We start from the raw sequence: 15640 nt of genomic DNA on the forward strand, positions 1-15640 counted from the left end.
GTGTAAATTCAGCTCAGGGTTGAGTTTCTCAATGGGGACGAACCCATGAAAGGCAGTGCGGACTGTGGGGGATGAGATTTTGGTAGGGCTGCGATACCAGCCCCGGTGTGCGTTGTTCACGGACCCCGTGTTGCCAGGTAACGAGGAGGACCATCCAAAGACAACGCACCCCCCTTGCTAGAATCCAGAAAGGGGCCAACCCTCCGAGATACCTTTGACCCCCTTCAATCGCGGGATTGGTTGGAGGGCAGGTCCTAACCCGGGAGGACGTGCGTGAGGCAGGGTGAGCGGTGTGGGGGGGGCATGGGAGGCGGGGGTTGTCCCATACCCATGGGTCCCGCAGGCTACGAGAGGACAGTGGGTGCCAGGCTGGGGGGAGAAGCCTCTTCGCTTGGCAGCTCCGACGCGACCGGGCTGGAGACGCCCGATCCTTTGATCTGAAGCCACTTCTCGCCCAAGGCCTTGGCAAAGTGGTCGTCGACGGAGCCGGAGATGGAGACGGAGTTGGCAGCGATCGCGGGCAGCTGGTAGTCACAGCCGAGACTCCGCCGGAAATGCTCGTCCACCACGGAGTCGCAGGTGACAGTCTGGTCAGTACCTGGGGAGGAGAGGCAGTGTGTGACGGGGAGGGTGTAGAGGGAGCATAACTCTGTATCTAACACCGTGCTGTCCCTGTCCTGGGAGTGTTTGATGGGGACGGTGTAGAGGGAGCTTTACTCTGTATCTAACACCGTGCTGTACCTGTCCTGTGAGTGTTTGATGGGGACGGTGTAGAAGGAGCTTTACTCTGTATCTAACCCCGTGCTGTACCTGTCCTGGGAGTGTTTGATGGGGACGGTGTAGAGGGAGCTTTACTCTGTATCTAACCCCGTGCTGTCCCTGTCCTGGGAGTGTTTGATGGGGACGGTGTAGAGGGAGCTTTACTCTGTCTCTAACCCCGTGCTGTACCTGTCCTGGGAGTGTTTGATGGGGGACGGTGTAGAGGGAGCTTTACTCTGTATCTAACCCCATGCTGTACCTGTCCTGGGAGTGTTTGATGGGGACGGTGTAGAGGGAGCTTTACTCTGTATCTAACCCCGTGCTGTACCTGTCCTGGGAGTGTTTGATGGGGACGGTGTAGAGGGAGCTTTACTCTGTATCTAACACCGTGCTGTACCTGTCCTGGGAGTGTTTGATGGCGACGGTGTAGAGGGAGCTTTACTCTGTATCTAACCTCGTGCTGTACCTGTCCTGGGAGTGTTTGATGGGGACGGTGTAGAAGGAGCTTTACTCTGTATCTAACCCCGTGCTGTACCTGTCCTGGGAGTGTTTGATGGGGACGGTGTAGAGGGAGCTTTACTCTGTATCTAACCCCGTGCTGTACCTGTCCTGGGAGTGTTTGATGGGGACGGTGTAGAGGGAGCTTTACTCTGTATCTAACCCCGTGCTGTACCTGTTCTGGGAGTGTTTGATGGGGACGGTGTAGAGGGAGCTTTACTCTGTATCTAACCCCGTGCTGTACCTGTCCTGGGAGTGTTTGATGGGGACAGTGTAGAGGGAGCTTTACTCTGTATCTAACCCCGTGCTGTATCTGTCCTGGGAGTGTTTGATGGGGACGGTGTAGAGGGAGCTTTACTCTGTATCTCACCCCGTGCTGTACCTGTCCTGGGAGTGTTTGATGGGGACAGTGTAGAGGGAGCTTTACTCTGTATCTAACCCCATGCTGAACCTGCCATGGGAGTGTTTGATGGGGACAGTGTAGAGGGAGCTTTACTCTGTATCTAACCCCGTGCTGTCCCTGTCCTGGGAGTGTTTGATGGGGGACGGTGTAGAGGGAGCTTTACTCTGTATGTAACCCCGTGCTGTACCTGTCCTGGGAGTGTTTGATGGGGACAGTGTAGAGAGAGCTTTACTAAGTATATCAGGTAATTTATGATCTTGATAAGAGCGTGACTTAAGTTACACAGTCACCTTGTTTAAATTAACGCCTCCCGGGAATGAGTCTGTGTAAGTGGATGAAACATGAGTTCAGGAGACAGTCACAAGAAATGTTGAACGGAGCTGGGAGGCTCAGTATGTAGAATAGGAATGGAATGACTAGACTGAAACACAAAGCAAATTCTGCACATGCATCTACTTCCCACACCCCTCACTATAACACTCTGATATAACCCAAAACCCTCACTGTAACACTCTGATATACCCCAAAACCCTCACTGTAACACTCTGATAGACCCCAAACCCCTCACTGTAACACTCTGATATACCCCACACCCCTCACTGTAACACTCTGATATACCCCACACCACTCACTGCAATACTCTGATATACCCCACGCCCCACACTGTAGCACTCTGATATACCCCACACCCCTCACTGTAACACTCTGATATACCGAACACCCCTCACCGTAACACCCTGATATACCCCACAACCCTCACTGTAACACTGATATACCCCACACCGCTCACTGGAACACTCTGATATACTCCACACCCCTAACTGTAACACTCTGATTTATCCCAAACCCCTCACTGTAACACTCTGATATACCCCACACCCCTCACTGTAACACTCTTGTACACCCCACATCCCTCACTGTAACACTCTGATATATCCCACACCCCTCCCTGTAACACACTGATATACCCCACACCCCTCACTGTAACACTCCGATATACCCCACACCCCTCAATGTAACACTCTGATATAACCCACACCCTTCACTGTAACACTCTGATATATCCCACACCACTCACTGTAACACTCTGATATACCCCACACCCCTCACTGTAACACTCTGATATACCCCACACCCCTCACTGTAACACTCTGATATACCCCACACCCCACACTGTAAAACACTGATATGCCCCACACCCCTCACTGTAACACTCTTATATACCCCACACCCCTCACTGTAAAACACTGATATACCCCACACCCCTCAATGTAACACTCTGATATACCCCACACCACTCACTGTAAAACACTGTTATACCCCACACCCCTCACTGTAACAATCTGATATACCCCACTCCCCTCACTGTAACCCTCTGATGTACCCCACACCCCTCACTGTAACACTCTGATATACCCCACACCCCTCACTGTAACACTCTGATATACCCCACACCCCTCACTGTAACACTCTGATATAACCCACACCCCTCATTGTAACAATCTGATATACCCCACACGCCTCACTGTAACACTCTGATATAACCCACACCCCTCACTGTAACACTGATATACCCCACACCCCTCACTGTAACACTCTGATAAACCCCACACCGCTCACTGTAACACTCTGATATACCCCACACCCCTCACTGTAACACTGATATACCCCACACCACTCACGGTAACACTGATATACCCGACACCACGTACTGTAACTCTGATATACCCCACACCCCTCACTGTAACACTCCGATATACCCCACACCCCTCACTGTAACACTCTGATATACCCCACACCCCTCACTGAAACACTCTGATATACCCCACTCCCCTCACTGTAACACTCTCATAAATCCCACACCCCTCACTGTAACACTCTGATATATCCCATACCCCCCACTGTAACACACTGATATACCCCACACCCCTCACTGTAACAATCTGATATAGCCAACACCCCTCACTGTAACACTCTGATATACCCCACACCCCACACTGTAACACTCTGATATACCGCACAACCCTCACTTTAACACTCAGATATATCCCACACCCCTCACTGTAACACTATGATATACCGCACACCCCTCACTGTAACACTCCGATATACCCCATACCCCTCACTATAACACTCTGATATACCCCACACCCCTCACTGTCACATTCGGATATACCCCACACCCCTCACTGTAACACTCTGATATACCCCTCATCCCTCACTGTAACACTGATACTCCCCGCACCCCTCACTGTAACACTCTGATATACCCCATACCTCTCACTGTAACACTCAGATATACCCCACACCAATCACTGTAACACTCTGATATACCCCACACCCCACACTGTAACACTCTGATATACCGCACACCCCTCACTTTAACACTCGGATATATCCCACACCCCTCACTGTAACACTATGATATACCGCACACCCCTCACTGTAACACTCTGATATAACCCACACCCCACACTGTAACAGTGATATACCCCACACCCCTCACTGTAACACTCTGATATACCCCACACCCGTCACTGTAACACTCTGATATACCCCACACGCCTCACTGAAACACTCTGATATATCCCCACACCCCACACGGTAACACTCTGATATACCCCACACCCTTCACTGTAACACTCTAATATACCCCACACCCGTCACGGTAACAATCTCATATACCCCACACCCCTCACTGAAACCCTCTGATATACCCCATACCCCTCACTTTAACACTATGATATACACCACACCCGTCACTGTAAGACTCTGTTATACCCCATACCCCTCACTGTAACACTCTGATATACCCCACACCCCTCGCTGTAACGCTCTGATATAACCCACACCCCTCACTGTAACACTGATATACCCCACACCCCTCACTGTAACAATCTGATATACCGCACACCCCTCACTGTAACACTCTGAAATACCCCACACCCCTCACAGTAACTCTGATATACCCCACACCCCTCACTGTAACACTCTGATATTCCCCACACCCCTCACTGTAACACTCGGATATATCCCACAACCCTCACTGTAACACTCTGATATAACCCACACCCCTCACTGTAACACTTTAATATACCCCACAACCCTCAGTGTAACACTCTGATATACCCCACACCCCTCACTGTAACACTGATATACCCCACACCGCTCACTGTAACACTATGATATTATGCACACCCCTCTCTGTCACTCTCTGATATACGACACATCCCTCACTGTAAAACTCTGATATATCCCACACCCCTCACTGTAACACTCTGATATACCCCACACCACTCACTGTAACACTCTGATATACCCCATACCCCTCACTGTAACACTCTGATATACCCCACTCCCCTCACTGTAACACTCTGATAAATCCCACACCCCTCACTGTAACACTCTGATATACCCCACACCCCTCACTGTAACACTCTGAAATACCCCACACCCCTCACTGTAACACTCTGATATATCTCACACCCCTCACTGTAACACTGTGATATACCCCACACCCCTCACTGTAACATTCTGATATACCCCACACCCCTCACTGTAACACTCTGATATATACCATACCCCTCACTGTAACACTCTGATATACCCCACACCCCTCATTGTTACACTCTGATATACCCCACACCCTTCACTGTAACACTCCGATATACCCCATACCCCTCACTATAACAGTCTGATACACCTCACACCCCTCACTGTCACATTCTGATATACCCCACACCCCTCATTGTAACACTCTGATATACCCCACACCCCTCACTGTAACACTGATATACCCCATACCCGTCACTGTAACACTCTGATATATCCCACACCCCTCACTGTAACACTCTGATATAACCCACACCCCTCACTGTAACACTCTGATATACCCCACACCCCTCACTGTAACACTCTGATATACCCCACACCCTTCACTGTAACACTCTGATATACCCCACACCCCTCACTGTAACACTCTGATATACCACACACCCCTCACTGTAACTACTGCTATACCCCACACCACTTACTGTAACAATGATATACCCCACACCACTCACTGTAACACTCTGATATACCCCACACCCCTCACTGTAACACTCTGATATACCCCACACTCCTCACTTAACACACTGATATAGCCCACACCCCTCACTGTAACACTCTGATATACCCCACACCCCACACTGTAACACTCTGATATACCCCACACCCCTCACTGTAACACTCTGATATACCGCACACCCCTCACCATAACACCCTGATATACCCCACACCCCTCACTGTAACACTCTGATATACCCCACACCCCTAACTGTAACACTCTGATTTATCCCAAACCCCTCACTGTAACACTCTGATATACCCCACACCCCTCACTGTAACACTCTTGTACACCCCACACACCTCACTGTAACACTCTGATATACCCCACACACCTCACTGTAACACTCTGATATATCCCACACCCCTCACTGTAACACTCCGATATACCCCACACCCCTCAATGTAACACTCTGATATAACCCACACCCCTCACTGTAACACTCTGATATATCCCACACCCCTCACTGTAACACTCTGAAATACCCCACACCACTCACTGTTACACTCTGATATACCCCACACTGTAACATTCTGATATACCCCACGCACCTCACTGTAACACACTGATATACCCCACACCACTCATTGTAAAACACTGATATACCCCATACCCCTCACTGTAACACTCTTATATACCCCACACCCCTCACTGTAAAACACTGATATACCCCACACCCCTCAATGTAACGCTCTGATATACCCCACACCACTCACTGTAAAACACTGTTATACCCCACACCCCTCACTGTAACCATCTGTTATACCCCACTCCCCTCACTGTAACCCTCTGATGTACCCCACACCCCTCACTGTAACACTCTGAAATACCCCACACCCCTCACTGTAACACTCTGATATATCTCACACCCCTCACTGTAACACTGTGGTATACCCCACACCCCTCACTGTAACACTCTGATATACCCAACACCCCTCACTGTAACACTCTGAAATACCCCACACACCTCACTGTAACACTCTGATATATCTCACACCCCTCACTGTAACACTGTGATATACCCCACACCCCTCAATGTAACACTCTGATATACCCCACACCCCTCACTGTAACACTCTGATATATACCATACCCCTCACTGTAACACTCTGATATACCCCACACCCCTCAGTGTTACACTCTGATATACCCCACACCCTTCACTGTAACACTCCGATATACCCCATACCCCTCACTATAACAGTCTGATACACCTCACACCCCTCACTGTCACATTCTGATATACCCCACACCCCTCACTGTAACACTCTGATATACCCCACACCCCTCACTGTAACACTGATATACCCCATACCCGTCACTGTAACACTCTGATATATCCCACACCCCTCACTGTAACACTCTGATATAACCCACACCCCTCAATGTAACACTCTGATATACCCCACACCCCTCACTGTAACACTCAGATATACCCCACACCCCTCACTGTAACACTCTGATATACCGCACACCCCTCACCATAACACCCTGATATACCCCACACCCCTCACTGTAACACTCTGATATACCCCACACCCCTAACTGTAACACTCTGATTTATCCCAAACCCCTCACTGTAACACTCTGATATACCCCACACCCCTCACTGTAACACTCTTGTACACCCCACACACCTCACTGTAACACTCTGATATACCCCACACACCTCACTGTAACACTCTGATATATCCCACACCCCTCACTGTAACACTCCGATATACCCCACACCCCTCAATGTAACACTCTGATATATACCACACCCCTCACTGTAACACTCTGAAATACCCCACACCACTCACTGTTACACTCTGATATACCCCACACTGTAACATTCTGATATACCCCACGCACCTCACTGTAACACACTGATATACCCCACACCACTCATTGTAAAACACTGATATACCCCATACCCCTCACTGTAACACTCTTATATACCCCACACCCCTCACTGTAAAACACTGATATACCCCACACCCCTCAATGTAACGCTCTGATATACCCCACACCACTCACTGTAAAACACTGTTATACCCCACACCCCTCACTGTAACCATCTGTTATACCCCACTCCCCTCACTGTAACCCTCTGATGTACCCCACACCCCTCACTGTAACACTCTGAAATACCCCACACCCCTCACTGTAACACTCTGATATATCTCACACCCCTCACTGTAACACTGTGGTATACCCCACACCCCTCACTGTAACACTCTGATATACCCCACACCCCTCACTGTAACACTCTGAAATACCCCACACACCTCACTGTAACACTCTGATATATCTCACACCCCTCACTGTAACACTGTGATATACCCCACACCCCTCAATGTAACACTCTGATATACCCCACACCCCTCACTGTAACACTCTGATATATACCATACCCCTCACTGTAACACTCTGATATACCCCACACCCCTCAGTGTTACACTCTGATATACCCCACACCCTTCACTGTAACACTCCGATATACCCCATACCCCTCACTATAACAGTCTGATACACCTCACACCCCTCACTGTCACATTCTGATATACCCCACACCCCTCACTGTAACACTCTGATATACCCCACACCCCTCACTGTAACACTGATATACCCCATACCCGTCACTGTAACACTCTGATATATCCCACACCCCTCACTGTAACACTCTGATATAACCCACACCCCTCAATGTAACACTCTGATATACCCCACACCCCTCACTGTAACACTCAGATATACCCCACACCCTTCACTGTAACACTCTGATATACCACACACCCCTCACTGTAACTACTGATATACCCCACACCACTTACTGTAACAATGATATACCCCACACCACTCACTGTAACACTCTGATATACCCCACACCCCTCACTGTAACACTCTGATATACCCCACACTCCTCACTTAACACACTGATATAGCCCACACCCCTCACTGTAACACTCTGATATACCCCACACCCCACACTGTAACACTCTGATATACCCCACACCCCTCACTGTAACACTCTGATATACCGCACACCCCTCACCATAACACCCTGATATACCCCACACCCCTCACTGTAACACTCTGATATACCCCACACCCCTAACTGTAACACTCTGATTTATCCCAAACCCCTCACTGTAACACTCTGATATACCCCACACCCCTCACTGTAACACTCTTGTACACCCCACACACCTCACTGTAACACTCTGATATACCCCACACACCTCACTGTAACACTCTGATATATCCCACACCCCTCACTGTAACACTCCGATATACCCCACACCCCTCAATGTAACACTCTGATATAACCCACACCCCTCACTGTAACACTCTGATATATCCCACACCCCTCACTGTAACACTCTGATATACCCCACACCACTCACTGTTACACTCTGATATACCCCACACTGTAACATTCTGATATACCCCACGCACCTCACTGTAACACACTGATATACCCCACACCACTCATTGTAAAACACTGATATACCCCATACCCCTCACTGTAACACTCTTATATACCCCACACCCCTCACTGTAAAACACTGATATACCCCACACCCCTCAATGTAACGCTCTGATATACCCCACACCACTCACTGTAAAACACTGTTATACCCCACACCCCTCACTATAACCATCTGTTATACCCCACTCCCCTCACAGTAACCCTCTGATGTACCCCACACCCCTCACTGTAACACTCTGATATACCCCACACTCCTCACTGTAACACTCTGATATACCAGACACGCCTCACTGTAACACTCTGATATACCCCACACCCCTCACTGTAACACTGATATACCCCACACCCCTCACTATAACACTCTGATATACCCCACACCGCTCACTGTAACACTCAGATATACCCCACACACCTCACTGTAAGACTGATATACCCCACACCACTTACTGTAACACAGATATACCCCACACCCCTCACTGTAACACTCCGATATACCCACACCCCTCACTGTAACAGTCTGATATACCCCATACCTCTCACTGTAACACTCTGATATATCCCACAACCCTCACTGTTACACTCTGATATACCCCACACCCCTCACTGTAACACTATGATATACCCCACACCCTCACTGTTACACTCAGATATACCCCACACCCCTCACTGTAACACTCTGATATACCCCACACCCCTCACTGTAACACTCCGATATACCCACACCCCTCACTGTAACACTCTTAAATATCCCACACCCCTCACTGTTACACTCTGATATACCCCACACCCCTCACTGTAACACTATGATATACCCCACACCCTCACTGTTACACTCAGATATACCCCACACCCCTCACTGTAACACTCTGATATACCCCACACCCCTCACTGTAATACTCCGATATACCCACACCCCTCACTGTAACACTCTGATATACCCCATACCTATCACTGTAACACTCTTATATATCCCACACCCCTCACTGTTACACTCTGATATAGCGCACACTCCTCACTGTAACACTCTGATATACCCCACACCCTCACTGTAACACTCAGATATACCCCACACCCCTCACTGTAACACTCTGATTTACCCCACACCCCTCACTGTAACACTCTGATATACCCCACACCCCACACTGTAACACTCTAATATACCGCACACCCCTCACTTTAACACTCTGATATACCCCACACCCCTCACTGTAACACTCAGATATACCCCACACCCCACACAGTAACACACTGATATACTCCACACCCCTCACTGTAACAATCTGATATACCCCACACCCCTCACTGTAACACTCTGATGTACCTCACACCCCTCACTGTAAGACACTGATATACCCCACACCCCTCACTGTAACACTCTGATATACCCCACACCCCTCACTGTAACACTCTGATATACCCCACAGACCTCACTGTAAAACTTTGATATACCCCACACTCCTCACTGTAACACTGATATATCCCACGCCGCTCACTGTAACACTCTGATATACCCCACACCCCTCACTGTAACACTCTGATATACCCCACACCCCTCACGGTAACACACTGATATGTCCCACACCCCTCAATGCAACACTCTGATATACACCACACCCCTCACTGTAACACTCTGATATACCCCACACCCCTCACTGTAACACTCTGATATACCCCACACCCCTCACTGTAACACTCTGATATACCCCACAGCCCTCACTGTAACACTCTGATATATCCCACACCCCTCAATGTAACACTCTGATACACCCCACACCCCTCACTGTAACACTCTGATATACCCCACTCCCCTCACTGTAACACTCTGATATACCCCACACCCCTCACTGTTACAGTCTGATATACCCCACTCCCCTCACTGTAACACTCTGATATACCACACACCCCTCACTGTTACACTCTAATATATCCCACACCCCTCACTGTAACACTATGATATACACCACACCCCTCACTGTAACACTCTGATATACCTCACACCCCTCACTGTAACACTCTGATATACCCCACAGCCCTCACTGTAACACTCTGATATATCCCACACCCCTCAATGTAACACTCTGATAAATCCCACACCCCTCACTGTAACACTCTGATAAATCCCACACCCCTCACTGTAACATTCTGATATACCCCACACCCCTCACTGTAACACTGATATACCCCACTCCCCTCACTGTAACACTCTGATAAATCCCACACCCCTCACTGTAACACTCTGATATATCCCACACCCCTCACTGTAACACTCTGATATATTCCACACCCCTCACTGTAACACTCTGATATACCCCACACCCCTCACTGTAACAATCTGATATACCCAACACCCCTCACTGTAACACTCTGATATTCCCCACACCCCTCACTGTAACACTCTGATATACCCCACACCCCTCAATGTAACACTCTGATATATCGCACACCCCTCACTGTAACACTCTGATATACCCAACACCCCTCACTGTAACACTCTGATATACCCCACACCCCTCACAGTAACACTCTGATATACCCCACACCCCTCACTGTAACACTCTGATATACCCCACACCCCTCACAGTAACACTCTGATATACCCTACACCCCTCACTGTAACACTCTGATATATTCCACACCCCTCACTGTAACACTCTGATATACCCCACACCCCTCACTGTAACACTCTGATATACCCCACACCACTCACTGTAACACTCTGATAAACCCCACACCCCTCACTTAACACACTGATATAGCCCACACCCCTCACTGTAACACTCTGATATACCCCACATCCCTCACTGTAACACTCTGATATACCCCACACCCCTCACTGTAACACTCTGACATACCCCACACCCCTCACTGTAACACTCTGATATATACCACACCCGTCACTGTAACACTCTGATATACCCGACACCCCTCACTGTAACACTCTGATATACCCCACACCACTCACTATAACACTCTGATAAACACCACACCCCTCACTGTAACACTCTGATATACCCCACACCCCTCACTGTAACAATCTGATATACCCCACACCCCTCACTGTAACACTCTGATATACCCCACATCCCACACTGTAACATTCTGATATACCCCACGCCCCTCACTGTAAAACACTGATATACCCCACACCACTCACTGTGAAACACTGATATACCCCACACCCCTCACTGTAACACTCTTATATACGCCACACCCCTCACTGTAAAGCACTGATATACCCCACACCCCTCACTGTAACACACTGATATACCCCACACCCCTCACTGTAATACTCTGATATACCCCACACCACTCACTGTAAAACACTGATATACCCGACACCACTCACTGTAACACTCTTATATACGCCACACCCCTCACTGTAAAGCACTGATATACCCCACACCCCTCAATGTAACACTCTGATATAGCCCACACCCCTCACTGTAACACTGATATACCCCACACCCCTCACTGTAACACTCTTATATACGCCACACCACTCACTGTAAAACACTGTTATAACCCACACCCCTCACTGTAACCATCTGTTATACCCCACTCCCCTCACGGTAACCCTCTGATGTACCCCACACCCCTCACTGTAACACTCTGATATACCCCACACGCCTCACTGTAACACTCTGATATACCCCACACCCCTCACTGTAACACTGATATACCCCACACCACTTACTGTAACACAGATATACCCCACACCACTCACTGTAACACTGATATACACGACACCACTTACTGTAACACTGATATACCCTACACCCCTCACTGTAACACTCCGATATACCCACACCCCTCACTGTAACAATCTGATATACCCAACACCCCTCACTGTAACACTCTGATATTCCCCACACCCCTCACTGTAACACTCTGATATACCCCACACCCCTCACTGTAACACTCTGATATATCCCACACCCCTCACTGTAACACTCTGATATACCCAACACCCCTCACTGTAACACTCTGATATACCCCACACCCCTCACAGTAACACTCTGATATACCCCACACCCCTCACTGTAACACTCTGATATACCCCACACCCCTCACAGTAACACTCTGATATACCCTACACCCCTCACTGTAACACTCTGATATATTCCACACCCCTCACTGTAACACTCTGATATACCCCACACCCCTCACTGTAACACTCTGATATACCCCACACCACTCACTGTAACACTCCGATATACCCACACCCCTCACTGTAACAATCTGATATACCCAACACCCCTCACTGTAACACTCTGATATTCCCCACACCCCTCACTGTAACACTCTGATATACCCCACACCCCTCACTGTAACACTCTGATAAACCCCACACCCCTCACTTAACACACTGATATAGCCCACACCCCTCACTGTAACACTCTGATATACCCCACATCCCTCACTGTAACACTCTGATATACCCCACACCCCTCACTGTAACACTCTGACATACCCCACACCCCTCACTGTAACACTCTGATATATACCACATCCCTCACTGTAACACTCTGATATACCCGACACCCCTCACTGTAACACTCTGATATACCCCACACCACTCACTGTAACACTCTGATAAACACCACACCCCTCACTGTAACACTCTGATATACCCCACACCCCTCACTGTAACAATCTGATATACCCCACACCCCTCACTGTAACACTCTGATATACCCCACACCCCACACTGTAACATTCTGATATACCCCACGCCCCTCACTGTAACACACAGATATACCCCACACCACTCACTGTAAAACACTGATATACCCCACACCCCTCACTGTAACACTCTTATATACGCCACACCACTCACTGTAAAGCACTGATATACCCCACACCCCTCACTGTAACACACTGATATACCCCACACCCCTCACTGTAATACTCTGATATACCCCACACCACTCACTGTAAAACACTGATATACCCGACACCACTCACTGTAACACTCTTATATACGACACACCCCTCACTGTAAAGCACTGATATACCCCACACCCCTCAATGTAACACTCTGATATAGCCCACACCCCTCACTGTAACACTCCGATATACCCCACACCCCTCAATGTAACACTCTGATATAACCCACACCCCTCACTGTAACACTCTGATATATCCCACACCCCTCACTGTAACACTCTGATCTCCCCCACACCACTCACTGTTACACTCTGATATACCCCACACTGTAACATTCTGATATACCCCACGCACCTCACTGTAACACACTGATATACCCCACACCACTCATTGTAAAACACTGATATACCCCATACCCCTCACTGTAACACTCTTATATACCCCACACCCCTCACTGTAAAACACTGATATACCCCACACCCCTCAATGTAACGCTCTGATATACCCCACACCACTCACTGTAAAACACTGTTATACCCCACACCCCTCACTATAACCATCTGTTATACCCCACTCCCCTCACTGTAACCCTCTGATGTACCCCACACCCCTCACTGTAACACTCTGATATACCCCACACTCCTCACTGTAACACTCTGATATACCCCACACCCATCACTGTAACACTATGATAAAACCCACACCCCTCATTGTAACAATCTGATATACCAGACACGCCTCACTGTAACACTCTGATATACCCCACACCCCTCACTGTAACACTGATATACCCCACACCGCTCACTATAACACTCTGATATACCCCACACCGCTCACTGTAACACTCAGATATACCCCACACACCTCACTGTAAGACTGATATACCCCACACCACTTACTGTAACACAGATATACCCCACACCCCTCACTGTAACACTCCGATATACCCACACCCCTCACTGTAACAGTCTGATATACCCCATACCTCTCACTGTAACACTCTGATATATCCCACAACCCTCACTGTTACACTCTGATATACCCCACACCCCTCACTGTAACACTATGATATACCCCACACCCTCACTGTTACATTCAGATATACCCCACACCCCTCACTGTAACACTCTGATATACCCCACACCCCTCACTGTAACACTCCGATATACCCACACCCCTCACTGTAACACTCTTAAATATCCCACACCCCTCACTGTTACACTCTGATATACCCCACACCTCTCACTGTAACACTATGATATACCCCACACCCTCACTGTTACACTCAGATATACCCCACACCCCTCACTGTAACACTCTGATATACCCCACACCCCTCACTGTAATACTCCGATATACCCACACCCCTCACTGTAACACTCTGATATACCCCATACCTATCACTGTAACACTCTTATATATCCCACACCCCTCACTGTTACACTCTGATATAGCCCACACTCCTCACTGTAACACTCTGATATACCCCACACCCTCACTGTAACACTCA

At 48.7% G+C, this 15640-nt stretch overlaps 1 protein-coding gene across 1 annotated transcript in view; it reads right to left on the reverse strand.

Moving 5' to 3' along the window:
• Positions 1-252: 252 nt before the first annotated feature.
• Positions 253-15640, reverse strand: part of LOC144674718 (transcription cofactor vestigial-like protein 4) — a 170247-nt gene continuing 154859 nt past the window's right edge. The window contains exon 2 of the mRNA XM_078535940.1: positions 253-598. Within this exon, the coding sequence (XP_078392066.1) occupies positions 345-598 (254 nt within the window). The 3' untranslated portion in view covers positions 253-344. The remainder of the gene's footprint in view (positions 599-15640) is intronic.

Source organism: Cetorhinus maximus, unplaced genomic scaffold (assembly GCF_964194155.1).
Source record: "Cetorhinus maximus unplaced genomic scaffold, sCetMax3.hap1.1 HAP1_SCAFFOLD_765, whole genome shotgun sequence".
In the NCBI taxonomy this organism is placed as follows: Eukaryota; Metazoa; Chordata; class Chondrichthyes; order Lamniformes; family Cetorhinidae; genus Cetorhinus; species Cetorhinus maximus.